At 38.2% G+C, this 27493-nt stretch overlaps 1 protein-coding gene and 1 pseudogene across 1 annotated transcript; both read left to right on the top strand.

The window, feature by feature from the left end:
* Positions 1-734: 734 nt before the first annotated feature.
* Positions 735-7449, top strand: LOC131775579 (uncharacterized; annotated as a pseudogene).
* Positions 7450-11835: 4386 nt separating this feature from the next.
* Positions 11836-26769, top strand: LOC131775535 (FERM domain-containing protein 5-like). The gene is made up of 15 exons (XM_059091652.2): positions 11836-12024; positions 13503-13607; positions 14270-14312; positions 14929-15010; positions 15335-15379; positions 16329-16381; positions 17057-17177; positions 17568-17655; positions 18190-18278; positions 19215-19278; positions 19710-19798; positions 20251-20334; positions 21380-21448; positions 23859-24123; positions 24639-26769. Exons 1-15 carry the CDS (start codon positions 11932-11934, stop codon positions 24840-24842), a joined length of 1494 nt encoding a protein of 497 aa, XP_058947635.1. The 5' UTR covers positions 11836-11931; the 3' UTR covers positions 24843-26769.
* Positions 26770-27493: the final 724 nt, after the last annotated feature.

The following is a 27493-nucleotide window of genomic DNA, read 5'->3' as shown; positions in this document are numbered from 1 at the left end:
TATTGCTTGATAATGTCCTGTGATTCTTTGGTGAACAATCCCTTTTCAAAGGCATATTGGATATCCCTTCACTGCAAACATAATTTGCTTGCAGTGAAGGGTAAAAACAAGCCACAGAAAGTCAATGCTATTATGGATCACTTACGGTCATTTGCTGAGAGCACAAAAACAAACAAACAATGCTCCCTCAGTGTGGAAGAGGTGGATGATCATGATGAATGTGAGGTAGATGAAGGGGATGAGGCATTACCCACTTGTTCTAGTGATGAAGACTTTGTATTGGGAGAAATAGGAGAGTCGAGTGATCAGTCGGACTCTTAATGCTGTCATCAAAAATGTATGTATGTAGCATGACAAAGAACAGATTAGAAATATATTTTGAGTTTTCATAATACTGACGCACCCTAGTGTATTGCAAGAACTAGATTTTATCATTTATACAAGAGGGGGAGGGTCATGATATTTTAGGCCAAGCTCAAGGGGAGGGTTAGCAAATTTCACTCCCATTACAGGGATGGGTCACCTAATTTCTGAACCCAAATTTAAAATTCCCACCCCCCCTCCCCCCCTGCTAATTTCTGACAAGTCCCTTACTTGTAATCATTCACAGATCAAAAATATGACGTATTTGTCTTAAACGCCAGCTGTTTTTAAAAGGAAACATTCGGTCAGGATTTCCTAGTCTTTGCAAGAGCCGACCCAAGCCCTCGCTTTCTCTTATATCAAGCAATAAACTGGAATTGAAGACCTGTTGAATTGAGATCGATAGGAGTCAAGGTTGATCCAAGAGGTTGGTATTTCCAATGAAGAGCGTAAATATTTCAATAACTTCTAATAAAAATTGAAACCACACATGGAAAGTCTGACTTTTCTGCCTGAGAATAGCAGTCAATAACCAACTAAAGAAACACACCGAGACGCGACTCTCGAGGTTTTCGAGAGCCTGTTGGATCGAGGAACTCTATTATTAATTAACGGATCTTTGCTGTTTGGCGATTTCTATGTTACGGGCGCAGGTAAACTGCCTTTATTTTTATTCTTGGAGGAGAGAGAGTATTAAGGGCTTGTTATTCAATTATCGCCAGCGTAGCCTTGTACACGGTCTATAATGTCTACTTTGGAAAATTAACCGGAGTAGTGAAGTGTGTCAGAAGGTGATGGACAACTCCAATAATGTGAGGGTCAAAAAGAGAAACGAACGATATTCAAAGGAATAATCTGTCTGGTAGAGAACACAATAAATGAAGAAAAAAAAGGGGAAAGGGAGTCGCAGATAGAATGAACAAGGCTGTTTGGTGGCCCAGTATAAGATCCAAATCATGAACTTTCTTAGCCTACGTGTAGCCGCACCTTCTCCGCTAAGGAGTAACGCAATGCCTTGGCGGGGGAGGGTACGGCTACACGTAGACTAGGACTTTCTTGTCACTTTGGCATCTCATTCCAGTAGGGTTGGGCTTTTTATTTAGTATGTGGAATAACCTGGAATATGCAGCAAGCAGGGTATGGCTTGGGTATCTTGAGGTTTTATCAGAGCATGCAAGTTTACCATATAACATCTTCAACAGAGGGTCCTCCTGAACTGGGAGTCACCTCAGTTAAGGTGTGATAATGGGGGTGTCCAGTATGTGCATGTGATGGGAAAAAAAATGGATTTTAATTACTGTTCAAATAAGTTAGACACAGCTTAACTTCACCTTCTGAGTTGAAAACACTATGATGGCTGGATTTTGTCTTAAACAGAGTCAGGTTGGTAAGTACTAAAACATGGAACAACCTAAAACCACCTAAAACCACCTACACCTAAGTACCACCTAAGAGCTTTACAAAATGAACTATCAAGTTACAAAAAGTAATCAAGTAAAATAACAAACTCGTAGTCAAGACTGACTTGACTAGGCTTTTTCTACCCTGGGTACCAGCAGATGTTTTGACTCATGTCTAGAAAAAGTATGAGTAAGAATGATCATTAGAAATATTTCAAGTGAAAGTTGCTATGAAAATGTGAGAGTACAAGAATCTGAGGGAAAAAAACTTAAATTTAATCAGATCTGCTTAAATGTTTCTTGCAGAGAACACTGAGTTGGTAAACCATGGATATGCTGAAGGCTGAGGAAAAGCAATGGCTTGTGGTTGGAATTTGCCTTTCAAAAGTTCTTACACCTGCAATGAGGGGGGTTATTGGGCAAGAAATGCATCAGTTGTATCAGAACATGGTTCTTCCTGACCAACATGCATTCATTCACAAACATTGTCTTCTTATCTTAAAAGACTTCCACCTTCTACTGTGCGCCTTAATTATGTGAACATCAACAACAATGCAACACAATCATTTTATCACAGCTATGATTACTGTGTTAAAGATGAACTGTCATTAGCTAAACTGTTTGTGAAGCCATTCATGTCTAGTTTCACAGGTTTTGATGAAACATTGGATTCATCTGCAGCACTCTCTATTTTATGTGTAGCACCAAACTTTGTTTATGATAGAATTGATATTATTGCAAGTGATGTACGTGATTTGGTTCGTAATGAATGGGGCCATTGTAAGTTTGCAACTTGGACTGAAGCTTATTACCAGAACTGTTTTCAGCTTATGGAAAAATTGATCACAAGACTGAACCTTCCTGAAGCATCGAGAAAAGATGTTTTGAAGGACTTGCAAGAGTGGAGAAACAGAGGTAAGTGACATCAAGGAACATTTTAGTTGAATAATGTTTGTAAAGTACTCTTTGGCTAATAATTAACACTTAGCAGACTGTATTTGACAAAATTTTGGGAGTTGTTAGGTCCGAGGGCACACAAATTGTTTGCCTCAGCCTTTGGCTTTTAGGGATAATTTATGAACTCCAATATTTTTCAATAACAGTGTTTTATAACTATTTTTGTCATTTTGATCCTCAAGTGTTTTTAAATCTATATATTTTTTAAAAAAATTACCTTCAGTTCTGAAAGTCTATTGAAGAAGTTAGCCCTTTTTATAAGTCAGAATAGCCCTGATACAGCTACAAATCAAAAGAATACCATTTAATAGCCTTCTATTTGATGACATTTAACCATTGAATGTTATTGATACATTTTTGACTAAACCCAGTCCCCACTCAACCTTAACCCTTTAACTCCCAGATCCAATTTGTATTTCTCCTTTCTGTTGACCATACAATTCTTATCATGTTAGCTCAGAGAATTTAGTATTGAATCAGCCAATTATCCCCAAATTGAAATTTTTCTTAATTCTCATCATTTATCTGGTTGATATTGTATTGATAATATAAGGAGAAATTCTGTCTTGGTCACTCATGGGAGTTAAAGGTTTAAGCAAATTCCATAATTAGGAGTGCACTTTAGACTGTTATATGTCTTCAATTGGTTAACCCTTTACACTCTTATATCAGTCTCCATATTCTCCATAATATTCATTGTGCATTTCCTTTGGCACTGACAGCAAGAATTCATTTAACATTCAAAGCTTCTCAGGGTGGTGATCATTTCCTTTATTCTCATGATTGTTATGAATGATTCAGCATTATTATTACTAAATGGAGAAATTAGATGCTGGTCAATCTTAGGGTTACTAGGGTTAACCACTAGACAATGATATTTAGTAAATAATCCCTTTCATGAAGATGGTATGTCTCCTGAGGCTGAGATATCGTCCAAGAAGTAAATATTTGGCTGAAAAGTAAAGCTTTTGGGGCAAATGTGAAATTTGACTGATCAATATCAGCAAGCCAGAAGGGGGTTTATTTATTTTATAACCCTCCTATTCATTTTTGTAATTTGCAGTATTTGAGATCAGCTTTTTAATGTCACTATCACTAGACTAATAGGGGGTTCTAACAAGTACTATTAGACTTACTATGAAAACTCTGATTGGTTGAGAGCACCCAGTCAATGTGCAATAGCATTTGAAGTTGACATGATAACCCAAAATCTGCAGCAGATATTGGGTTATCATGTTGAGTTCAAAGTCTGCCTAGTTTCCCAACCTCTAGTCAGTGTAGAACTGTTTGTAACCTTTTGTAAACTCACAGAAAAGTGTGTTATTTCGTAGATTGTCAAAAAAATGTATCATAGTAAAACAATTTTTGAATTCAGTTTTTGCATGATGTTATGAATTTTCAACCTCCTTTCTGTTTTATCTGCCTCAGCTTTTGGTTTTGGTAGATAACTCCAACCATGGCATTGATAATTCATGATATCATGCTCAACCTCATCCAATAATTGCTTAATATTCATGAGATGGTAACACCTTATTTATCATTTCAAATACAATAATAGGAACAAACATGTGCTTTGGACAACCTGTTAATGATGATGTGCTGAAACTTGTACAAGAGGAAATGGCAACATTGGTTATATCTGTTGAAAAAAATAAGGAAACTTGGGTGCAGGATCACGAGGGACTAAGAAAGAATCTGCAAAGTTTGACACAACTTTTTGAACTTGACATCAAGCGACTTGAAGCTAGCCATGTGGCCTTAGAAAGTGGCCTCAGTGTCCTTAAAGAGGATCAGTTGAGGATGAAAGAAACTCTAGTGGAAAATGAAATGATAGCATCATCAAATGCATCTCTCATACAGCATGTTAAAGATAGTTACGAAGAGAAACACAAAGGTCTTCAATGTCAACAAGAGGTTTTGGAAGGGAAAGTTGCTGGTTTGTCTCAAGGAATGGAAAAGTTGACTTCAGAAGGAAACAATTGGCTCACAAGTGGTAAATTTATGATTGAAAATTAGTCAATGTCATTGATAATTTTTGAAATTGTTTTAGTGTAGAAGAAGAGCAAGTTTTTAAACATCCCTTTGACCTGGAGGGGTCATTGTGTTGTGTTTTTGGTCAAGACTCTTTCCACCCAGGAGTTTAAATGGGTCCTGGGGAACTGTCAGGGAAGCCTGATGAAATTCTGGGGGGTAACCTTGCAATGGCTGGTATTCATCCAAAGGGGAGTAGTAAATTACTCTTTGTTGCTTCATGCTACTGAAACTATGATAAAGGTCTGGTTGGATGGGCAACATGGCTTGAGTGTAGACTTCACCTTTCAGTTATATATTTGGCTATTGAGTAATGCTATGTTCTGTAGGTAATTTGGATGATCATAACGTTCTGTAAATAACAATACATGCTTCTGAAAAAATGCCAGTATTGTCATGTAATATGGTACTTTTAGAAGTGTAAGTACATCTATGTTACTATTGTAACTTATATGTGGTATTCAGTGCAAAAATAAATCCTCAAATCTTGTTGATTCACTTTTTGCTATTTCAGGACTCCATTGGAAAATCCCTGTAACATTAGTTCTGAGTATTGTCATGATTCTCCTATATGAGTATTATACTCCAGGATCTAAGCTTCGTTATTGGCATTGTAGAAGGGAAAGCATTCAAGGCCACACTTTGTCTTTCGTTTTCAAGACAAATGATCATCAGGTAAACTAAGTGTTCAGGATAAGATAATTCCTCCTCTGTTCTTAAAACTCAGCCAGCTCTTGTGTTTGGGTTTCACCCTACAAACCCTTTCCCAGGCCCACTCAGTCAGGGTAAAAGTTACTGAAACTCTTATGGTTGACTGTAAGAGTAAACTAAAGGAGAGAAACTGATTGGAAATTTTGTAGAAGATTCCACAAATAACTTATTTACTCAATAAGAACAACAGGTATTATCCTGTAACTGACTTCTTCAAAATACTAAGGTCTGATTAACCTAATTAAATTGAATTCTTTGTCAATAGACAATGATGTGAAATTCAAAGGTGAAGTTAAAATGCTATTGTTTTTCTGAAGCCTTTAGCTTGCAAACAGAGATTACTGTTATCAACTGGTTAAATCAGCCAATGAAATAAATATGAATGGATTGTTATTTAAGTGTAACAATTAACTGTCACAGTCAGACTTTACATTCTGTTGATTCAGAACAGTTTCGTTACAAGACGTTTTATTTATTAAGAGGAGCTCGTTTACATAACTATTACTCTTATTGTTACATCTTAACAGACACCGTCAGTGAATGGAATTGAGTTCAGCTGGGAGGCTTTAAGAAAGAAATTGAACCTTAAGATCCGTCCTCATGATGAGCCAGGTATTTATTTTTATTAACTTCGCAGCCAACAGCATGCTAACAACCTCAGTGATTTTCAATTACGTTTTTGGCAACCTTGGAACAGTTTTCGAGTAAGCATCGAAAGTAATACGGGATACCTTTCTCAGTAAGTTGTCTTGGAAACTCGCGTCACTTTCTTAACCAATCAGATTTAAAACTAAATCACGACTTGGTCACCCGTGTTTTCCCGCGCTTCAGGAAGTGTAGTTATTTTTACCTTGATTTCTCATTGGCTCCTTGTGATTTTTCCTTTGTTGTGATTGGCCTTTTTAAATACTTTGGTTCTGGTTTTACGGCGCTCAATCGAAAAGCGCACTAATCAAAGAATTCACAACGTCTAATCAGAAAAGGGAAAATTATTGCGAAGAGCCGATAAGAATCGGAGTTAAGATAAGTAAAAGGACTCAAACGCGGGAAAAAGTCCACTCAGTTGATTTCCATCTTTCTGATCGATAGAGACGATGGTGCAAGATTTCTAGAACAATCGCAGCACGTATTTAAACTAAACCTTTGGAATCTCAGATTATATTTGACATTCGGACAAAAATTGCTGCAGAAAACAACAGCATGAAATAGATAAAGCCTCTTTTCAAAGGGCTGAATTGCACGAAAACGAATTTACTTTGTATGAAGAAAATAAAAAATGAAATAAAACAGCAGGAATAAAGTGCTCCCAGATGCATGATTTCGTTGAATTATTCTATTGACAAATATGTTACATCACATCTAATGAAAGGTTTGTAGTCCCAGTATTCAAGCGGGATTATTACCTTACCCTGAGTCAGTTGGTCTGCAGAGTATATGAAAGCTCGGAGAAATCAAATGCGTTTCGTCAACGATTATAAGTCCAAAATTAAACACACGCACGCCATTTTGTATAGACTGACCGACCAGAACCCCTCCTCAAAAATATCCTTGTGAAAGATTATTTCATATTTCACGTTTTCTTTATTAAAGGGGTGCATTACTACCTCAACATCGATCGCTGTGCATACGGAGGTGTCGTACTTGTGCGCTCACTCCTGGACAAGACTCCTCAAGTGCGGGGAGCAGAGGTTTTAGCCGTTAACTCTGATTGTTCTCGAGTCTTTTACCATGATGACGGCGTCTGGAGTCTTTACCAAAGTGCAAGAAATATCCGTTGCATGCCTGCAAATGGATGATGCAGTTCATTTGTTTCAGCAGTACCCGTTGTCCTAAGGCGTATCAGCCTAAAGAAAAAGGATTTTTCAATTTAAGTGTCGAAAGTAATCCTAGACGATATCCCTGATTTTCCCGTTTGCACTGATTTTGCTGAAGAGTTCGGACTAAAGACGAGCAGAAATATTAAAGATTTATTTGAGTTATTTTAACAAGACAGTAATTTTATTTTTCCAAAACATATTTACGACCGTTAGTTTTGATACATACATATACCTATATATATAGAAAGTAGTTGGGGTTGTTTAAGAATTCTAATGGACAAATGCACTTTACTACTTCAGTAACAATATTACTATATGTAGAGAAATACAATGTATATGAAACATTATTCGATTTTAACATTATCAATATGACAAATCGTTGAAAAGACAATTTTTACGGTTAACATTTTTTATTACTAACCGTTGATGTTTGTCAATTTTTACGCCTCTTGGCCAAAGTTTTGGTCGTTTTATGGCTTACGGTTATCCCCATTGAGACCCTCTTAACAAGGTGTATAACTAGGGTTAGAAAAACTTCTGCTAAGACGCCTTCCCATTTGAGTGCTCTGCTAGCAAAAGGTTGAGAACAATGCGTACAATTTGAAGCATTCAAAATCTCTATTTTTATATAAACTTACCAAAAACGTTTTTTATTTTTTGTTTTATTCTAGTGTAAACGTATTTACCTCGAATCTGATAATCTTTTCGAAGTTTTTCGATTAAAACTCAGTTCATCATGTGGAGCGTGTTAAGTCATATTTGAGTTTATGTGTGAGCGATATATTTTTGTGATAATCGGTAGAGCGGATTGAAGATAGCAGCTAAGTCATGATATTCTAAGTCTATGTTTTCGACGCCCAATATTGTCAATATTACCTTCAATTTACAGGGAACTACTAAATATTGCTTTACTAAGACAGAAAAGCACCAGAAAGGTAATAATGAGGGAAGAAGAAATATAAATGATTATTGGAGAAGTATGCTATTGAAACTGTATGATTTGTCTCGATTTCAATAAATTCTTTACGATCTCTCTACGAATGTCGGCACCAAATAGATCCATTTAGATCACTGATCACTTCAGGTGCACCTCCACCAATGTCATCTACTTCATAACTTGCGCTTATTGCAAAAAATTGTGCATTGGTGAAACAAGAAGACGACTAGGCGACAGATTCCGAGAACACCTTCGCGACGTAGAAAGAAATGTCAAGGACGCATCCAAACCAGTCGCTAACCATTCTAAGCAGCATATGACAGTTTGCGGCCTTTCCCTACATCTAAGAAGTTCGCCAAGCCGCAAAACTCTAGAACATTAATTTATCTCTCAAATCGGCGCCCTTAGTTCCCACGGTATTAACAAGCGCTTTTTATTCAAATAATTTATTCTTATTTTCTCGTCACCACATTCCCACCAATAACGTAGCTCCATTTTCTGCAGATAAACACACACACAACCCACACCCTACCAATCGCTCTGAAGAAGGATTAACGCCCGAAACGTAAGCTTTTAAACTCAGATTTTAACGTTAGCCAATTCACGTTATCAACTCAGTTGATAATACTAAATTACCAAGGTCTCAGAGTAGTCTATCTTCCTCCCTAAAGAAGAAGAAGAAGAGAGCGAACCCTGGGATCGAGGTTGCCTCAGCCGTTCGCTTGTGATGTAATAGAGTCTTGATCCTCTTTCCACTTTTCCAGCAGCCAGCCAGTTTTTTTGAACAATTAAGAGCTACAAAAAAGTCACTCTCGACTCAAATGATGATGTTTTTTCCGAATACCAAAGCCGCAACTGCTTCTGGTTCACGCGTTGTGGTTTTGTTGGTACGGCCAAGTTACTAAGGTACCCTTCACGATGGCAGCGTCCAATTAAAGACCAATATTCAGCAAACCTGTAGACAATCCAGTCGAACGATTTATTAGTTTGGAGTCGCAAACCACGGTAAGTAGTCATTTGTCATACACTCTTTTTAGTGACAGATATAAAAGCTATGACGTTCTTCGAGCACGCCGATCGATTACGCATGCGCAACACAAACCGTGACGAAGCCCCTCGTAGATTCGCTCTTATACAACAATACCGGTAAACACTTGAAGCAGATCCAAATCCGGAAAAACTGGCTCGTAATTATTATAAGTCGTAAGGCGCCAGTGTGGTAGATATTATGACATGCTAAGAATAATTGGTGATTCTAAAATCCGATTTTTCTGAGGACCGCGTGCCCAATATGGAAGGAATTTCTTAAAAGGAAAATAATAAATCAATAGACTGCATACTCGCGGGCATTAATATGATTTGAGCACGACTCACAATCATTTCAGTTTTAGTCACAAAGCGATGGCTAGAATGAACTTTGACAGGGGCCCAGAACAGATTTATGTACAAAAACATAAATTTCTATTACTATCACTTTAGAGGGCACTGATCAAATAATAAAAAAAACAAAAACAAAAACGGTTTGAACATTTACTCGAAGTGCAAGCGGGCTGAAATACATTTTAGCTCGCCAAGATCTCCATTATAACCCGCAAAACGCGCCACGATGCGCGACAAAGTGATGACAGTAGATATTTACCGAAAATACATTTGCATTTTGATTTAATCATCTTACAAATCGATGCAAATTTTGACGCCTCTGTAAACAAGAAATCAAGTGAGTTAGTTGAGTGGAAGTCATGATCAGGGAAGCGATCAATTTCAGTTGCAAAAAAAAATCGGAAGAAAATTATGGGGAAAGGACCACAAAACTCAATTTAAAACTATTCTTTCCTCTTCTTCTGATACGGATTGTCCCTCTTCTCAACAATAACAGAATAACAGAAAGGAAAGGACCTTTTCAGAGATGAAATCCGGCGGAAATTCTCTGTTATTAAAAATTTTCTTGCCCACATGCGACAAAGTAAGTAACAGACATTCTGAATTTCGTGAACCAAACAACATCATTGTAATTAGTAAAGTGCACACAAACGAATTAAATTTCCAGGCTGGCACTGAGATAAAGGGCACTTTCAATCTCTGAGTGGTCTTGGGCATTTTTCCAGGCTTACCATTTCATTAGTTCATTAACAAATTATGAGAATAAAGGTAAAGACAGACCGACAAGCGCTCCCCATGTGGCTTTGTGGTCGCGTCGCATTATCGCCTTCAAATTATATTTTTGCTATTACAAACATGTCTTTAAGGGATTTTCCCCTCTTTTTGTAGGAGATGATTGGAGGTTTTGTGAAACTTGTTTACAGCAAGGGCTTATTGTGTATCAGACTCCAATATTCCATCAATATTTGTTTTAAATTTTTAAACGGCCGAGTGGTACGTTGTGACAAATCAATAAACGTCCGTGATCTTTTGGCTTTTGTGTATGTGTAAGAGCCGATTGTCCAGAGACAAAGTTGACCCCTGACAGAGACCTTTCTATGATGTTTTCTGGGTACCCTCTTGCTTTCAAGTGTTGTTTGAATTTCAAAAGGTCCTCTTCAAATTTTTTCTTGAAGAGTTAGTTCTAAGCAGTCTTATTGCTTCGCCTTTAATGAAACCACATTTTACGCCTGGTGGGTCGCACGAGGCGAAGTGCGTAAATTGGAAGGTCTCGGTCGGCTCGTAAAGAGTTTTGATGGGTTTTGATCATCATTCTCTTCATTCAAAACATTCATTTCTGTCATGGTCGTAGTTTTCGTCATTGGGAAGATAGTCTGGCGTCTTCGGTGGTGAGATATCGTTTTTATCTCTCTTGAGACAAAGGAGAGAAATCGTAAGAAGAGGCCGCGATGCTCAAAATAAGCCATAAACTACACGCCGTAATCAGATATTAGGTTTGAGAACTGTTTAGATTGCTCCGCAAAGCTGACCGAAACGCAACATCATTATATGTACTATAGTTTCAATAGCAGCTTCACTAACCTCATATTGCCTGCAATATTTTTCTGTTAAATATAAAAAGGGAGATTAAAAATTAAAAAAAAAATACAAATTGCCTTTTTTTCAGGTGAAAGTCATAGATTACAAAAAGAAACAGAACGTTTTCTCGAGACGTCACATCGGCCGTATTAGTAGGAAAGGGAGAGTCGGGGTGGGACAGAGAGTGAGAACTTCTCGATCCCTTGTCCCATACCCTTCCTGCTTGCCTTCCCCGGATGTTGCCGGTACCACCCTCCTCACCCCCCCTCCCATCTAAAAAAATCAATGAAATACCGGCCATCTTGCTAGTGCAAAGTACTCTTTGAAAGTTGAACGCTGCTTTTTGCAGGCACTTGCGTTTGCTCGAAGAGGAACAATGCTTGCTGTCTTGCTAATTCCGAGGGTGAAAATGTTCTAAGAATGCCTTCGTTGAGACCTTCCCCAGTTTCCTTTTAACGGAATTGATTTGTAAACGTAACCTCAGAACCGTTCGAATTGAACCTATCCTTGTGAAGTTGCGAAAACGAACGGTAGATTTTGCGGTCGATTCGTGAGAGTTAAGCCAGTTAACGTGTACGTACACCTGTGGCTTTTACATCCGGGCAATGGTTTCTTAAAAATTCATGATCATGCGCAATGTTCCTTGGGAGAGCACGAGAAAGAACGCGGCAGTGAGGCTAGCTCTTTCGGCGTCCGATCACCGTGTGCAACCCTGTCCATGAGCAGCTCAGGCAAATTACTCTAAAGTCAACCAAAGATGATAAAGTTTGGCAGTAGGAGTAACCTAGAGGGAGAGTTTCAGTGTAAAATCAGCCTTCTAGACGATACGGAATTGACATGCGATTTTAAGGTAAGATTTTTGTCTCGAGTAAGTAATAAAAGACGAGCTGTATCAAAGTGATCTTTGCTGCTTCCTTCTGCAATTATGGCGGTCAGACTTGCATAACTTACCTGTAATCTTTCCCTGTTTTCTCTCAACAGATCCTGTAATTTAGCTTTAGTCGGGAAAGCGCTTATTGAAATTTTAGTAGGGATCATTACGGCTTAAAACTTCAGACACACTGTGCGTTTTCGAAGGACCGGAATGATAGTAAACAAATACGAATACGTTTCGTGGAATAAATTTGCAACATGGAGTGGATTCGGAGCAAATGCCTCGAAGTTCGTATTCCCTTTTTATAGGGAGAGATAAATTCGAATTTTGCGTGTCTTCAAACTTTGTTTGTGTCGATCGTTCGTGGAATCTCGCCGAGTTCATTTTTATTTCCCTCTACACTTCGAAAAGTTTGTTCGTGCATGAGCAAGAAACATCGAACTGCCATATATCTTTCATTGTGTAAATTTGTCATGACCAGCATATTTTTTGTAAATCGATGGGATTTACTTCTCTCCTTGCCCTCCCGATATTTGCAGAATTTCGGAAACTTTTTGTGAATAATACTTTCCCATCGCGGTCGCTTTGTAAAATGCGATTCATACAAACACACTCTGGAGTGGTTAAAACCATTTTTGTTCTAGGGAAAAACTAATTAGCATTTTCAACACGAATGCGTTTAAAGTCCGTAAGTTGTTAAAGAAAAGCTTAGAGTCACACATTCGAAGAGATGGCAATATTGGCAGTGACAGAAATTTCACGAACTATAGCGACGAAATGAACACTAGCTGAAGTTACACGCGATCATCTTAAACTTGTTCAAGCGTGACATAACGAGGTTGAAGATTTTTGCTCGTGGAGTTACTTTATTCGATCTTGTCTTATTTTATTCAGACTACCTGTCAGTATTTCTTACTTAGTTAGTTAAAAATTGAGTGTCAAAGGAAACATGCTAATGTACAGTGTCGGATTGTTTGCGTACGATGTTTGGGTATTGATCTTTGTATTCTGCAGTGAGCACGTGAAACCAGAGTGCTCACAAGAATTTCCACCTCGAGGAACCTTAGTTTGAAAAAATTCTGGTTTATTGAAAAAAAGTCGTGGTCAATATCAAAGTAGAAACAATCTTTGTCTTGGGGAATTGCACCAAATCACAGTGTGTCTCTTTTCATTTACCTCGCCGGCAAACATCTGCATATATGTTGTCAGCTTCATCAATTTATGCAGCTCGAAACCCCTTCGAAACTTAAATAATATGCAACGTCCAGCTGGTTTTTACCAACGGTGACATGTTGTATGTAGCTCAAGCGAGTTGATTTGGCCGGTTTGTGAAGCAGTAGTGGGTTGTATCCTGTGTTATCCTGAAATGTTGTATTTTTGGGCTTGGTGCTGCTGCTCACAGTCCAAATATAAAGATTAATTATCAACTCTTCTTTGTTTGTCTGTGAATACAGCGAGACGTAAAGGGTCAGGCAGTCTTTGATGAAGTTTGCAAAACCCTTGATTTGCTGGAGAAAGATTATTTTGGTCTTCGCTTTGTTGATGATGCTAAACAACGGGTACGTATTTGTGTGCAAATTACTTCAAAATCTATTAGGTGATGTATACTAGTTGCTTGTTTTAGGAACTTTAAGAGGTTTGCCATTATTGTTTACGGCATGGCGTCTTTTGCAGCTCCTAATATTTAGGGTTTTCTTTGTTTGTAATTGTGTTCTTTTCTTTCCCCTTTTTCCGCAAGTTTTAAATAAAAAAGTTAAAGTCCCACAGCGGTATTAATTAAAAGGGTCTTGATGTGTGTCTCACTTAAATTCAACGCCCTTTCTTGCACTTATTTCCGTGATTGCTCAGGAGATAAGCTTATCTGCACATTGATTTTTAATGACACGTGCTCAATTGAAGGACTTTGTCACACAATGAGCCTTGAAAATCATGCTCTAAATTGTCATTATTGCAAGTGGATTAGCTTTTAGTAAATAAGTTTTGATTGCAACCCATGATAACTTCACCATAATTTCTGTGTTCAACAAATGTTTTCCTGTTGTGTACTTAACAAAGTACCTTGCATCAGATTGGTAAAGAGCAAATGCACTAACTCTTTAGCCCCTAAGAGTGACAAGCTTTGAATTTCTCCTCACAGTATCACCCTTAAATCAAATGTAAAGGTCATGAGAAGAATAGAAATGATCACCAATTTATTTCAACATTTTCTTTTTGTTTGTAGCATTGGCTTGATCTTAATAAGAGTGTTATCAGACAGATGAAGAGTAAGTATTTTCTAGTCCTAATTTTTATTCAGATTACCTTCAGTATTTCTGGTTAAAGCAAAGCAGAATTCTATACTCTATGGGTTTTTTTTTTGGGCTGAAGTTAAGGTGGTTTTTTTCAACCAGTATCACCCTTATTACTAATTACTTACTAATTCAGAGCAGTTTGTTGTTCCTGGCTTTTTTAAGATTTGAACTGACGGTCTTGTTAGGATTAAAGTTGGGGCAAGTGTTGTAGTACACCAGCCACTCGTTTTCAACTTGAAATTGCAGCATTTTTTTTTGCACAGGATATGATCACTTCCAAATACACTCTAAAAGTTCCAAATATATTCCAGAGAGTTTGGACTCAATCTTCTCTCCTCAGCTCTCTCTCTTTTTTTTCTTAATCAAGGTTTTTGTGGAAATTAGGATGATTGTCATGGTGTAATGTTTTTTTTGTCTAGTTTTGAGTTTATTTAGCTTGTAATATTAAATAAAATGTAATTTTGAAGCTGTAGTCATACAAGTTTGTTTTGTCAGTGACCAGAGATCCATTATAGATCACTTGAGGATGATGGGTTGGTGTTTGTATGCTTAATATTTAAACTTTTTGTTTGTTTTTCTTTACTTGCAGCTCTGAAGCCTCCCTACAAGTTGTTTTTCAGGGTGAAGTTTTATGCTGTTGATCCAAGTACTCTCCACGAGGAAATAACCAGGTGTGTTATACAGGTTAATGATAATTGGAATTGTATTTTCTGTAATCCTTTCCATAAAATGAAAATTTGGCAGGGGAAATTAGGAAATAAAATGGTTAAATTTTTTGGTAGATGGCCTCCAAGGACCTGAAGGTGAAAAATAATAGGAGTTTTAAGCCTCCAACTCCCACAAGTGACCAAGATAATTTTTTTCTGTACAATATCAATACCATATCAAGCAGACAAGGGGATAGGAGTGAAATGTTTGAGTGTACTGAAACACTTTCCTCATTTTCTAAGAAGTGATTTGTTGAAATGAAATAATTCTTCTATTTGTTAACTTAGGTATCAGTTTTTCCTTCAAGTGAAAAGGGATATTCTGCATGGCAGGTAAGAGATGTACACCAGATTTGCTGGTTCTCTGTTAGGCTGTGCTATTGCTAACCTGGAGGGCAGGTATAATTTGGTAAACAATGCTCTGTATTTTCTTTACAAAAACTATGGCTACTGTCTTTGATTTCAATTGTAGCGCAAGGCTAAGGAGAGAAAGCGATTTGTACCAAGAGGGCAATTGACAGTCAAAAATAAGGAGAGGGGCGGGGGATAGGGGAGTGAAGATTATACCTGTCTGAGGTCAATGTTATTTTGCAAAACTCTGTTCACCCATGAACAGTGTTCCTGATTGATGCAGTTAAGCTCTAGCTGTCAATCACAAGCCAAATGTGTCATTTGGACATTTTGCTCCTGCGGGAAAATGTGAATGATGTAGTTGTTAGTTTCAATTTCGTTTTGGAGGAGGCAATTGAGTGTTTTTCGGAATTTAATATGTCTTGTATATCAAAATTGGAACCAAAAGAAGCAATTTTTACTCTGGTTCTGGAAAGGATCTACTGGTCGTGTTGCCAACTGGCTTTGGGAAAAGCCTGATATTTCATGTGTTGGTTCGTGTGAAAGAAATTATTATGAGGAAACCTTTGTGTGTAGTTGTTGTTTGTCTACTTCAACTAACATATTGTATATGATCAAATAGAATAAGCATCTTCAATCAGATTAATGCTAGCTTAAGTATTCTAGTTGATACAATTTAGGAAGCGAATGATCCTGTCAGATTGATTAATCATAGAATTCTTTTAATGAGTGAGCTGTCATTGTGGGCTTCTTCTAATCAATAATAAGCAGAATTATTTTCAGATGACAAGATTTTTTTTGTTCACTTGAGGCGTGTCTTTGTAGATGTTTAAGTATACTCTCTCTCCACTTCTCACACAAAATTCAATAACATCATGTTATATGCTTCACTCTATTTAAATAAGAATTTTCTCAATTTTATTTGTAACAGACTCCTTTGCTCATTTAATGATTTGGTTGAACTGGGAGCATTCATTGTGCAAGGTAATTCAGAGAATAAAATTATCATTCTATTATCACTGCGATTTGATTTACTTAATTATATAAACTGAATTTGGCATAAGTGCAAGGGACCTAGATTTACCTGATATGTAAAGGAAACCACACAACTAGCCTTGAAGGGGAAGTTTATCTTCCACTGTGCACAATAATATCTCTCACAAGTGGTTGAAGTAAACAAGTGTAAGATGTTATCAACAAAAGCAGATCAAATTGTATCAAAAAACAAATGTGTCATATTCTGTTTATTTTAAAGATATACGTTACATATTGAGATTAAGAATATTTAATATTCAGGAAAAAGCTACAAAAGCAGAGGTCACAGACATGTACCGTACATGTGGACTCAGCCCCCAGAAAATCCACCTTATCTTAGGAAAAATGGATTCAAACTTTGTACTGTTAGCAAATTTAAATAAAACCCTCACGAAAAGTAAAAGTGCCATGTTGATTGACCTAGCTATTACAACAACATTCAAATCTCCACACGTGAAGATATGGATGGTATGTTTGACTGAGTGCAGTTAAGATATCATGTTTTAAAAACAGTGGAAATCCTGGTATTTCATTAAAGTCTATGATATAAGTATATTTATAATTCATTTTGAGAAGTGTGATAAAGTTCAATAAAAGTTCATTGATTCATTTCTCTGTTAATAGGTGAGATAGGGGATTATGATCCAGATGAGCATGGTGACTCCTATGTATCTGAGTTCCGCATTGTTCCAAAACAGTCAGAAAAGCTTGAGAAGAAGATTATGGAAATTCACAAGCAGCTTGCGTAAGTCTGTTAAATGCTCTTTCCTACGATGAGACTTGCATGTAGCACAACCATGTTCCTAACTTATTTCACAGGAATTAAATAGATATATGTTACAGGTGCATCTAGTCTGTAGGACAGTAGTTTCTTTGGACATCTGAAAAAACACAGTTGATGGGTTCATACAGTGAACCTCTTATTTGGCGCACCTCTATTCACTGTTTGAAAATATTTGTAACATTTGTTGCTTCATTTGAGGGGCACATTTGTTCACAGGAAACTTTTGCTTGTCCCAAAGCTATGATATCCCACAAGAATTCTTATACTTTGCTAACTATTTAAGAGCTGTCTTGAATAAACAGCTTTATTTGACCCTTAATTGATCAGATGTCAACGTTTTTTCTCTCACAGTGGCCAGGTACCTGCTGTTGCTGAGAAGAACTTTCTTGACAAAGTCAAGGCTCTTGATATGTATGGAGTGGATCCTCACCCATGCAAGGTATGAGACAGATTAACATCGTGATATTGATGCTGTCATCATTTCCCACCTCATCATAATCATTGAGAGAAACAAGGAGGCGTATTGATCATTGCACTGGACTTGGGACAACAGGTCAAGGTTCAAGAGAACAGACGTTTTTGGGAAAACACTTTGCTCTCACAGTGTCCCTCTCCAGCCAGGAGTCTGAGTGGGTACCAGCACGTTGTTAGGGAAGCCTGATAAAATGCTGGAGGAGGGGGGTAACCTTGAAATGGACTGGCATCCCATCCAGGGGAAGTACATGTAGTAACACTCCTAGTAATACTCACTTCATGCTCAGGAAACCAGGATAAGCTCTGGCTGGGTAAACCATTTGGCTCAAGCACAGACTACTTCTTTATTTTCCTCAACCATTATTAGATTTGCTTTCTTAGTTGAAGCTAGCTGATCTTTGAGAAAGGTAGATTCTGTAGTACTTTTGTGTTTAACTTTGATGTACACAGGGGTTTCTAGAATACTAAATATCAGAATCAATGCTTGTTTCATTCACAGGATCAAGACAATGTTCAACTCTACCTTGGTCTCACTCCAGGAGGAATTGCCATCATCAGAGAAGGAAAGAAAGTGTCAGGATTTGTTTGGTTAGTCAGTGCTCTGGCCTTGTAACATAGGGTATATCAGATCTTCCATTTTGTTGTCATGTAAATTGGAGGACAGGGCATAGCAAAGTGGTCTTTTTGGGTGGTGAATTTGATATCAGAGGTTACCAGTTTCAAATCCTCCAACTTAATAGCTCTTGTTTCATGGGAGTCTCTGTGTCTGCAGCACCTGTCCTGGGACTAGGTAATTGTGTAAAATTTCAAGCTCAAACACCTCCTACAATTTTCATTTCAATTTAATTTCATTCACTCTTTTTCTTTTTGTGCCTCCTGTGCCTTCCAAAATACATTTGATGCACATTCATTTCCTGCCCTATCTACTGTACAGCCTTTCAATTAACAGGTGTACAAACTCTGTTATAAACAAGTCCTCCTTTTGTCACTAAATTGGCTACAACATGGGCTGTTTTGTTTACCCTCTGCATTTTACACCACATTGCTTTTTTAGTGCTACAACAGTAGGCACATGCAGTCATAGATTGCCTTTTGTTATACATGTTCTTTATATTTCATTTTTTGTGAAAGTAACACTGGCAGGGAAACTTCCAATTACAGTGAAATGACAAATTGGTCCTTTTTTTTCCCCTCTGCTGTTGTTCCTTCCCATTGCTGGAAAAAAAATATTTCTGGTGGGATCTTATCAAAAGAAAGGAAAAGTCAAACAGAACCAGTAAAAACCAGAAAAGATAACTTTGTTTGCCTATTTGTATGAGTGTTATTTGGAAAGTTTACAAGTAAGCAATTAGTTCAAGTGTACAACTCAGTTTTTCTGGCTCATATCCAAACATATTAAATATAGATCATCAGCCATTGAGGTGTGAAATACCTAGACAGGTAATTGCTATATGCATATTTATCTTTCCCAAATATGCTCTTTTGAAAGAAGAATAAACTTTCCTTCTGTTCTTTTGTTTGAAGGAGTGAAGTTGTAAAGTGCACCTATGAGAACAAAGTCTTTTATGTGCAGGTTCAAAAGGATGATGTAAGTAAAATAAGAGAATAACTTCCCTTAAGTTTATTCTTGAGTTTTGAAGATTAAATTGACAGATGTTTTACGAACTATGTACAATGTTTCAACCATGAGTGACCAAGACGGAATATCTCTTTACATTATCAGTACAAATCAAACAGACAAGTGATGAGAATGAAATAGTATATTTGTGTGTGAGAATTATGACTTGATACAGTACCAAATTCCCCAAACCAACATCTTTAATATTGTAAGGTAGACAGTAAGGAGAACTATTAGTGAGGTCCTAGGAGTGAAAGGGTTAAAATTTAAAGCAGATTAAGTTATGATAACAGATTAAAAGTCAATCTTGTAATAATTGTTTTACAGTTGGGTGGAAAGTTTCTACAGGAGGGCAACTTATCTTTTTAACTGGCCTTTTGGTTGTTATTGTTGTGTTTCAGCGCAAGGCCAACTATGGCTTCAGACTCCCTGATCCTTTGGCATGCAAGCATTTATGGAAATGTGCTATAGAACATCTTGCATTTTACAGGTAATTATCAAGTGAGTGAAGTTGGGACAAATATACCAATCACATCACTGACACGTACCCATCTGGGATTTCAGGGATTTCAATTATTAAAAATGATCAAACCTCTCTAAATGAACTATCCAAGAAACTTGATGAAATACTTAGGGGGAAGGGGGAGGGGGGTGACAGGTGAATATCATTCCCAGAGTACTCTTACATTCGACCTCTTGCACCTTTCTCAATTGGGCAAGGTTAACAGATGCCCTGGTTAGGATATTAGCGGTGGACTTAGATCCCGTCTTGGAAAGGGGTGGGGGCTACATTGACTCCCTTGGAGCCATTGGATTGATAGCTGGCTAATTGCACTTTAATTTTTTTTTTATACATAAATGTTTTTGAAAAGTCTATGCTCGTAACTTGTTTTTGGTTCCATGAATATTTTTTGGTCTTTTTGGTCTTTTTGGTCTTAATAGTCATTCAGAGACTCCAGTAGTAAAGCCCAAACGAAAGGCAATTTCACCTCAGAGGCTTTTTAGAAGATCAAAGCATAAGTACATGTAAGTATGTCTATGCAATGATTCGTGTAAGGGGATATGTGTATGCAACAAGAACACTGTGCGGGAGCGGAGCATCTAAAATTCGGCAAGGGTAACCTCATGGGAACATTCACTCGTGGTGGGGACCTAAAAGAGGGACACACAATGGGGACAGGTGAAGGGCACCGAACCGAGAGGTGCGGTAGGGATATGGAACAATGACTCGCGACAGGGACAGGTAAAAGGAACCTATTAGAGGCATGTTTTGGGAGCGCACAATATGGAAAAAGGGGAAAGGAACTTATTGAGGGGCGCGTTGTAGAAACATGTAGTAGGAGCAGGGGAAAGGAACTTCACAGGGACCCTTGACAGGAACATGTATAGGGAACACGTAACAGAGATACGTAACACAGCCTCATTCCCGCAGAAAGTTGTAAATTTTCTTATGAAAGTGTTTACTTCTCACTGTCGCAATCGAGGCAATTCGTTATTTTCAAAAGTATTTCCCTTTGGAAGGCTCATGCAATCAAAACTATTCTGAGATATTAAGGGCGTTATTTTGTGTACGCCTCGATCGACTCTGCTAAGCTGTGCAATCTGTGTTCGCGCGGTGTGAATGTGAAATCATTGTTTGTACCTCTGGAGGGGAAAACTGTTTTTGTATTGGTAAAAACCTCTTTAATTGCACTCGCAGTGGCTTCAATATTTTTTTCCATAAGCGGCCGTCGATGGCATATTAAGCAGCTGTGCCGTCAGGCGAAACCCAAACACAGAGCCTGCTCGCAACCTAAACAGAGGGCGGTGAGGTCTCAAAGGCAGCGGTAGACCGCTAGTCTACTAGGAGGGCGATCTGCATAGAAATAGATGTATTTGATTGGACGCTTGTTTTTCATATTAAGACATGCGTGTAAATACGGCTGAAGTAGGTTTTCTGTTTTGAATTTACTGCTGTGTTGGGGTCTAAAACCAGTTCAGCGCAAAAGGCAGCGAGCAGTTCTCGCTTTTAGAGTTGAGTTTACTTGGAGAAATAAGAGTGGATTCTTCTGTTGAATTATTGAACTTTTAGCGGGCCTACTCAAGACCAGCTGATCGCAGAAAGTGAGAAGATCAGTCGTCCAGAGCCACTGATCAAGAGGTGAGTTCCTTTTAGCTTTATACATTTATTTACTTAGTTATTTATACTTTGACTTGCATCACCGTACTGCATTGTTTGCCATATATATCGCGCTGATGGGCAGTGACCTGTGACCAGTGCAGTCCCCAGTGACGTCCATTCGGTTTTTAAAATCGAATGCATCCCTTCAGCCTGATTCCATTTCCTGAGCAGCTGTTCCAGTTCCGTTCCAACTTTCAACATTTCCGTTTCTTTCAAGTAAAGACTGCAGTTCTGTTTTGTTCCAAAGAAACACATTTCAAGTCCAAGGATATCTAGATTCATATTTATATCCTCTGATGAAGGCAGATTACGTCTGTTCCCGTTTGGTCGACAGATGTTTTTGCAAATTTTGCCCATGTCTTTTAATTCCTCTTGTCGTTGTCATATTATATTTCGATGGTATATTTTGGATTGTTTGTTTTATGTGAAGACGTTGATCCCACCTTGAAAACAATTCACAGAGTTTTGCTTTCAAAGACAAGGTGCGCAAATTAAGACGTTTTTACGCGTGAAAACAATAGATCGTTTGAAAAGCAGCTATAAATTTGCATATTTCTTTTTTGGAGGGGTAAAATCTTTTTATTTTCCCAGACTCAGAAAAAAAAACCAAGAGGCGTTCATTTTTGTCTCGTTTTCACGAAAATACAGCAGACTGCTTCAAAGACAGCCGTAAATTAATTCATTATTTTTTCGAGACGTAAAATCTCATTATTCTCTCGGACTCGGAGAAAAAAAGAAAGGGGGCATTCATTTCATAGCATTGTGTTGGGCGAAAGTTTTTACACGTAAATACAACACACTGCTTCAATGGCAGTCGTAAATTTATTTTTTGTTTTTCAATGCGCGAAATTTTTTTATTCTCAGTCCCAGACTCAGAAAAAACAGAAAGTCAGAAAATAAGCTGAGATGAATCATTAAAACTGACTTCGACATGGACTCTTCCTAAGTGTGCGTTGTGCAATAAGAATTTGTACCTTGCGATGGTTGAGAATATTTATGCACTCAGGTTTCGATTTGTGGACAGCTTAATTGCGTGTGGTTAAAAGCTTATTGGTATATGTTTTTTCCGGAAGAGCGCTCGTTTGTCGTTTAAGTATGCGAGAGGAGTGTTCATTGCAAAACAACAGCTGAACAATGAAAAATATCATGGACGTATTTAGAAATAGCTGTGGTTCTTTTCTGGACCAGTCAGAATTCGAAACCTCTTCTGTGTGTTCGTCATTTATTCGGATATATATTTTTATTGGCTCGATTTCCACCGTTATCTCGAGTCCTTTTCCTTTTCCGAACATCGGCCAGTTATCGAAGCTAGTGATGTTCTAGATTTATTTTGAAATCTATTGCTGTGATGTTAGGATCAAATGAGATCCATATTGGTTTTTATCAGATGAATTATTAACAGAAATAATGCAAGGAAGTCTTCTTTATCACCAATTTTTTTAACGCGGAAAACGTCGGACAATCTTTAACAGTTTTTTAAACGATTAATAGGTGGCAGGTGATCAGCCATAAGAATATGTGCCCTCTGATTGGTTGATGACTATGTTATATCTCTTGGTATAATCTGTACCCTACGTGATGGCGACATTTCAAATGGCCGCTGCGTAATTTATCAATTTATTTGTGGCAGGGAATAATAAAATGTAGCTCTAATAATCACCAGTTAAGACTTCGAGCCTTTGTTCGACGGCGATTAGAACGTCTACACAATCCCTATTTTACCCTTGCAGAACAACGTCATTCGAGAATTATAACAACTTTGACATTCTGTGGCGGTTTTGCGGATTAGTTGTGGCACAGCGTCACCCAAGATCCATACATTTCAGTTTTTAAAAGCTAAGTTTTTCGTTTGTCTCACGATGTAGTCACGTGTGATGTAGATCGCGACGTTTCGACTGCATACTGCTAGTCTTCTTCAGGCGATGAGGTCGACTGGTCATGCATGATCATGAGATCATAAGATCATGGATGACCAGTCGACCTCATCGCTTGAAGAAGACTAGCAGTATGCAGTCGAAACGTTGCGATCTACATCACACTTGACTACATTGTGAGACAAACGAAAAACTTATCTTTTATTGTTATTCACCACGATGAATAACCACAACCTTTTCTACGAAATATTTCAGGTTTTCTTAACGCGCCTCACAATAACTGACGACTTGCGTCGTTCTGAAGAAATTATTGTGTGGTGAATGAAATCTGGTCGAGATGGTCTTTTAGAAATATTTAGTCGTCGCTAGAATTAAGTTTGGCGCAAAATGTAGTAGGACTCAGTTAAGATGGTCCTTGTTTTATCCGGTTTTCAAACTACTAGCCGTTGACTGCATCGTTCGACACCTTTCTCTGGGTTAAAAATTACACTTACACGATTTTTTCGGTTTGTTAGGGCACCAAGTGTAAGGATCTCCCGGCGGATAAAAGTTCCCTCGGATAGCATCTCGGAAAGTACCGGAGTACTGAATATCCCTAACTCTCCCAACGGCCAAGTTGGTGGAGACATCACTCCGAATGAAGAGACTGAATTAAAGAGGTTCGAAACTTCAGTTTTTCCCCCCAGTCCTCCGCCTGACGAGAGTATTACGTCTTTTGAGATGCCTGACGGTCCGCCAGCAACGAATCACGTGGGCCCTGACGTCAGCCCTTCTAATGAGGTGGGTCGAAATTCCCGACCCAAAATAACATTTTTCAGGTTGTCAGTTTATTGGGACAAAAGAAAATAGCGGGTAGAGCTAGGGAAATAATGAGGGAGACCCCAATCGTCTTCATCGTCACTCATCTCCAGGCCCACGCTGGTCATGAACTTCATTGGTTGAGAGAATTGCCCGTGATTTCTAGACCAATCCATGAACAAAGTTGTCTCGGATGACTCTCGACACCCATTCTAACAATGCTCTAAATGACTTTCAAATTACGTAACTCAAAACCACGAAAACTGGGCTTTGACCTGTGCAGATCCTTAAATCCTTTACACCCGAACATCAGTATGCAAATTCTCTCTACCTTTCCCACGGTAATTACAAGGGGAATTTGCGTAATGATTCAAGCCTGATGCTGTTGGGAGAAATTAGGTACTTATCACTCTTAGGGAGATGATGGTTAAATACTCAATTCTAGTGAACCTTTGTACAAAGAAAACCAATTGTATCTATCCTACGTTGTGTTGCAGGCCAACAATAAGAGTGCACCTCCAAGTCCCGCAGAAGTGGAGAATTATGGCTTTAAGATGTTTATTTTCATTATGTTCATTCTAGCGTTGATAATGATTCCCATTGCCATCGTTTGGGAAACTAGAAAGAGCTACATCAAGTCTACAGATGCATATAAGGGACTTGCTAAATGGGTCTTCAGATCTTTTGGTTACAAAATCTAACGGGTAACTAGATACTGAGAATTTTTAATCAATAGCCAAGGTACAATTCTAGCAATTCATCGTCAAGCATTGTCGTTGAAAAGTTCTTCGTATTAGTTAGTCAACCATTCATCCATTTTGTGTTTTATTAGTTAGATGGGTTTTTTTCTTGACTTGGTGAAGTCGGTCAGTTGAAATTCCGTTCGTAAAAGAGAAAATTAAGATTTTTTGGGAGGTGGCAGTTTTTCCACTTTGTTCGGGAAGAGATTCGAAGTTAATTCATAATTATATGCAGCAACAATCTGATCGGAATGAAAAAGTGTTTCCATAACTCTTGGGGTGGGGCTGGAGGATTTTAAATTTGTCGATAAAATTTACTTGATCCCCCCCTTAGACTCTGTAGTATTCTGATGACCCCCCACCTTAATTGGTATTCTATTAGAGAATTAATGATATTTCTTAGAGTGACCTGGATAACAAAAACTCATTTGTAGGAAGTTTTCATAAACAACCCTGCTCTGTGAAAGAAACAGAGGATCTTAAGCTTAAAAGAGAGTTCGGTAAAAAGACAAAGCAGGAACTCTGTATTCCTTCAATAAGCAAGCACGTGACTGGCTAGGGATGGTAGAATCAGAAAACGAGACTGTTAAGCGTTTGCGTGACTCGTGCATCGGAGACAACATTTTCCCTCTAAATGCTTTATTGGCTTATCAGCGGTTATCATAACAACTGTCGTCATGTTTTCTGGTTGTAATCTATCCCCTGGGGGGTGGGGCTGGAGGATTTTAAATTTGTCGATAAAATTTACTTGATCCCCCCCCTTAGACTCTGTAGTATTCTGATGACCCCCCACCTTAATTGGTATTCAATTCTCTATAGGCCTTCCCTTATGCTCTGTTAGCGACGACTGCTCCACGCCTGTCCCCCCTGAAAACCATGTGATCTCCAAGTAACTCCGACTAAACCTCCCCCCCCCCCCCCCCACCCTTAGCGAAGAATCATTGATTGGTCCCACGGACAACATTTGCTGGCTCATGTAATATTTTGGTGTCATACGTGATATGGGAACATAATTCAAACGTGGTCGAGGTGTCTTAACTTAAATATCATCAGTTGTAATTATTATTTGTAATGTGATAGATTTGTCAGGTTGAGGGGATTGCACCTCTGCAAGGGGTATTTAAGACATAAATTTTGAATGTTTTCTAGTTCAATAAGTAGAGCGAAGCGCTAATGTAAAATAAGTAGAGGCCAGGTATGTAATATTGTTGTGTAGGTATGAATTTGTCGTAAAGTCATAGGTTTCTCAGTGTATTGGCCAATTTAAGTCACACGGTCACTTATTTGCAGAAGCAAGTGTGTCGGTAAATTTTTGTCGAAATTTACGGAAAAGGTTATTTTTGTTTCTAGCCAATCAAGAAGTAGAATGACCATTCGACATATTTCCAGAGGACGTTTCTTAGTGGTGGTGCCACAGGAATACCACGCGATTCCGAGTAACATGTCTATTAATGACTGTAAGCCCAGTCCATTTTCGGAGACAAAGCCCAATTGATTTCTTGTTCCTCCGACTTGACTTGAATAGACAGGAATCCTGTTTGCATCGATGTAGAAGCACCTCACGTTTTCTTTTACATGTGACGTGGCCGATACACGGTTTAAAACAAAAAACTTTGAACAGTCGTATGAGCCTTATGATTTTTTTTAGGTAGGCAAACGTACACAGGTTCGCTGAAATGTATTTTCTTAGCATTGTCTGTCATTTGCTTTTTAAAAATGTTAATGTGATCGTGAGGGAATTCTTTGGTGGAAACGTTCCATAAGGGGTCAGTCTTAGAAAGGTTAGGTTGTTCAAGCTCTATATTGCTGTAGGATTTTGAAATAAACTTCGCCAACTTTCATTGTAAAGCATGTGGTTGACATTAAAACTTCAGTTGTGAGTCAAAAATGTCTTCGATTTTGATCCTACTACGTTCTATGGCTGGAAAGGCTAGATGCAGGAGCTAACCTAGCAAACTGAACATTTTAAAGAAGATGAATTTATGAATTGCCCTTCCTCAGACTTTTCTTGACTCTTTCACTCCGAAGATCTCATTAGTAACTCTCTCTACTGTCTACCATACAACCCTTACGATGTGAGCTTGGAGAATTTGGTATTGGATCAACTAATACTCCCCTAAATGATATTTTTCTTTATTCTTATCACTTTTCTGCTTGTTATTGGGTCGATATTGTAGGACGATATTCTGTTATGGTCACTCGTAAGAATTTAAAGTTAATGAGAGGTATTTAAGACATTTTTCTTATAATTTCCTTGTGATATTCGCCCGCGATCTGATTGGTCGTTGGTACACTCCGTCGGAAATTGCCCTAACCACAAGCAGAGTTTTGTTGGACTAGATCCCATCGGAAACCTAAGTCCCTAACCTCCCAATAATCTCCTCTTTAACGGAATGCTGAAAAAGGTTTTAATGGAATCACAACCGTGAAGCCACGCAGCGAATTGGGCCTCACTGCCCAAGAAAACCTTAACTACCTTTCCTCACCGCCCCCACTCACCACACCCGCAAATATTTCCAACTTGTTAAGTACGTGTCCCCCCCCCCCACCCCTTTAGGAAACTCACTTGTCAGCTTCCAATATCCCAGTCCTTCCTTTCCTTACAGAAGATC

The sequence above is a fragment of the Pocillopora verrucosa genome, chromosome 4 (assembly GCF_036669915.1).
Source record: "Pocillopora verrucosa isolate sample1 chromosome 4, ASM3666991v2, whole genome shotgun sequence".
Lineage (NCBI taxonomy): Eukaryota > Metazoa > Cnidaria > Anthozoa > Scleractinia > Pocilloporidae > Pocillopora > Pocillopora verrucosa.
This window is presented reverse-complemented; position numbering and strand designations above follow the sequence as displayed.

Excerpts from the sequence above, each read along its gene's own strand:
- LOC131775535 (XM_059091652.2), top strand. The coding sequence starts at position 11,932 with ATGATAAAGTTTGGCAGTAGGAGTAACCTAGAGGGAGAGTTTCAGTGT. Across the intron at positions 13,608-14,269 it reads TTGATGATGCTAAACAACGG|CATTGGCTTGATCTTAATAA; the intron begins GTACGTATTTGT and ends TTTTGTTTGTAG. Across the intron at positions 19,279-19,709 it reads TGCAGGTTCAAAAGGATGAT|CGCAAGGCCAACTATGGCTT; the intron begins GTAAGTAAAATA and ends GTTGTGTTTCAG.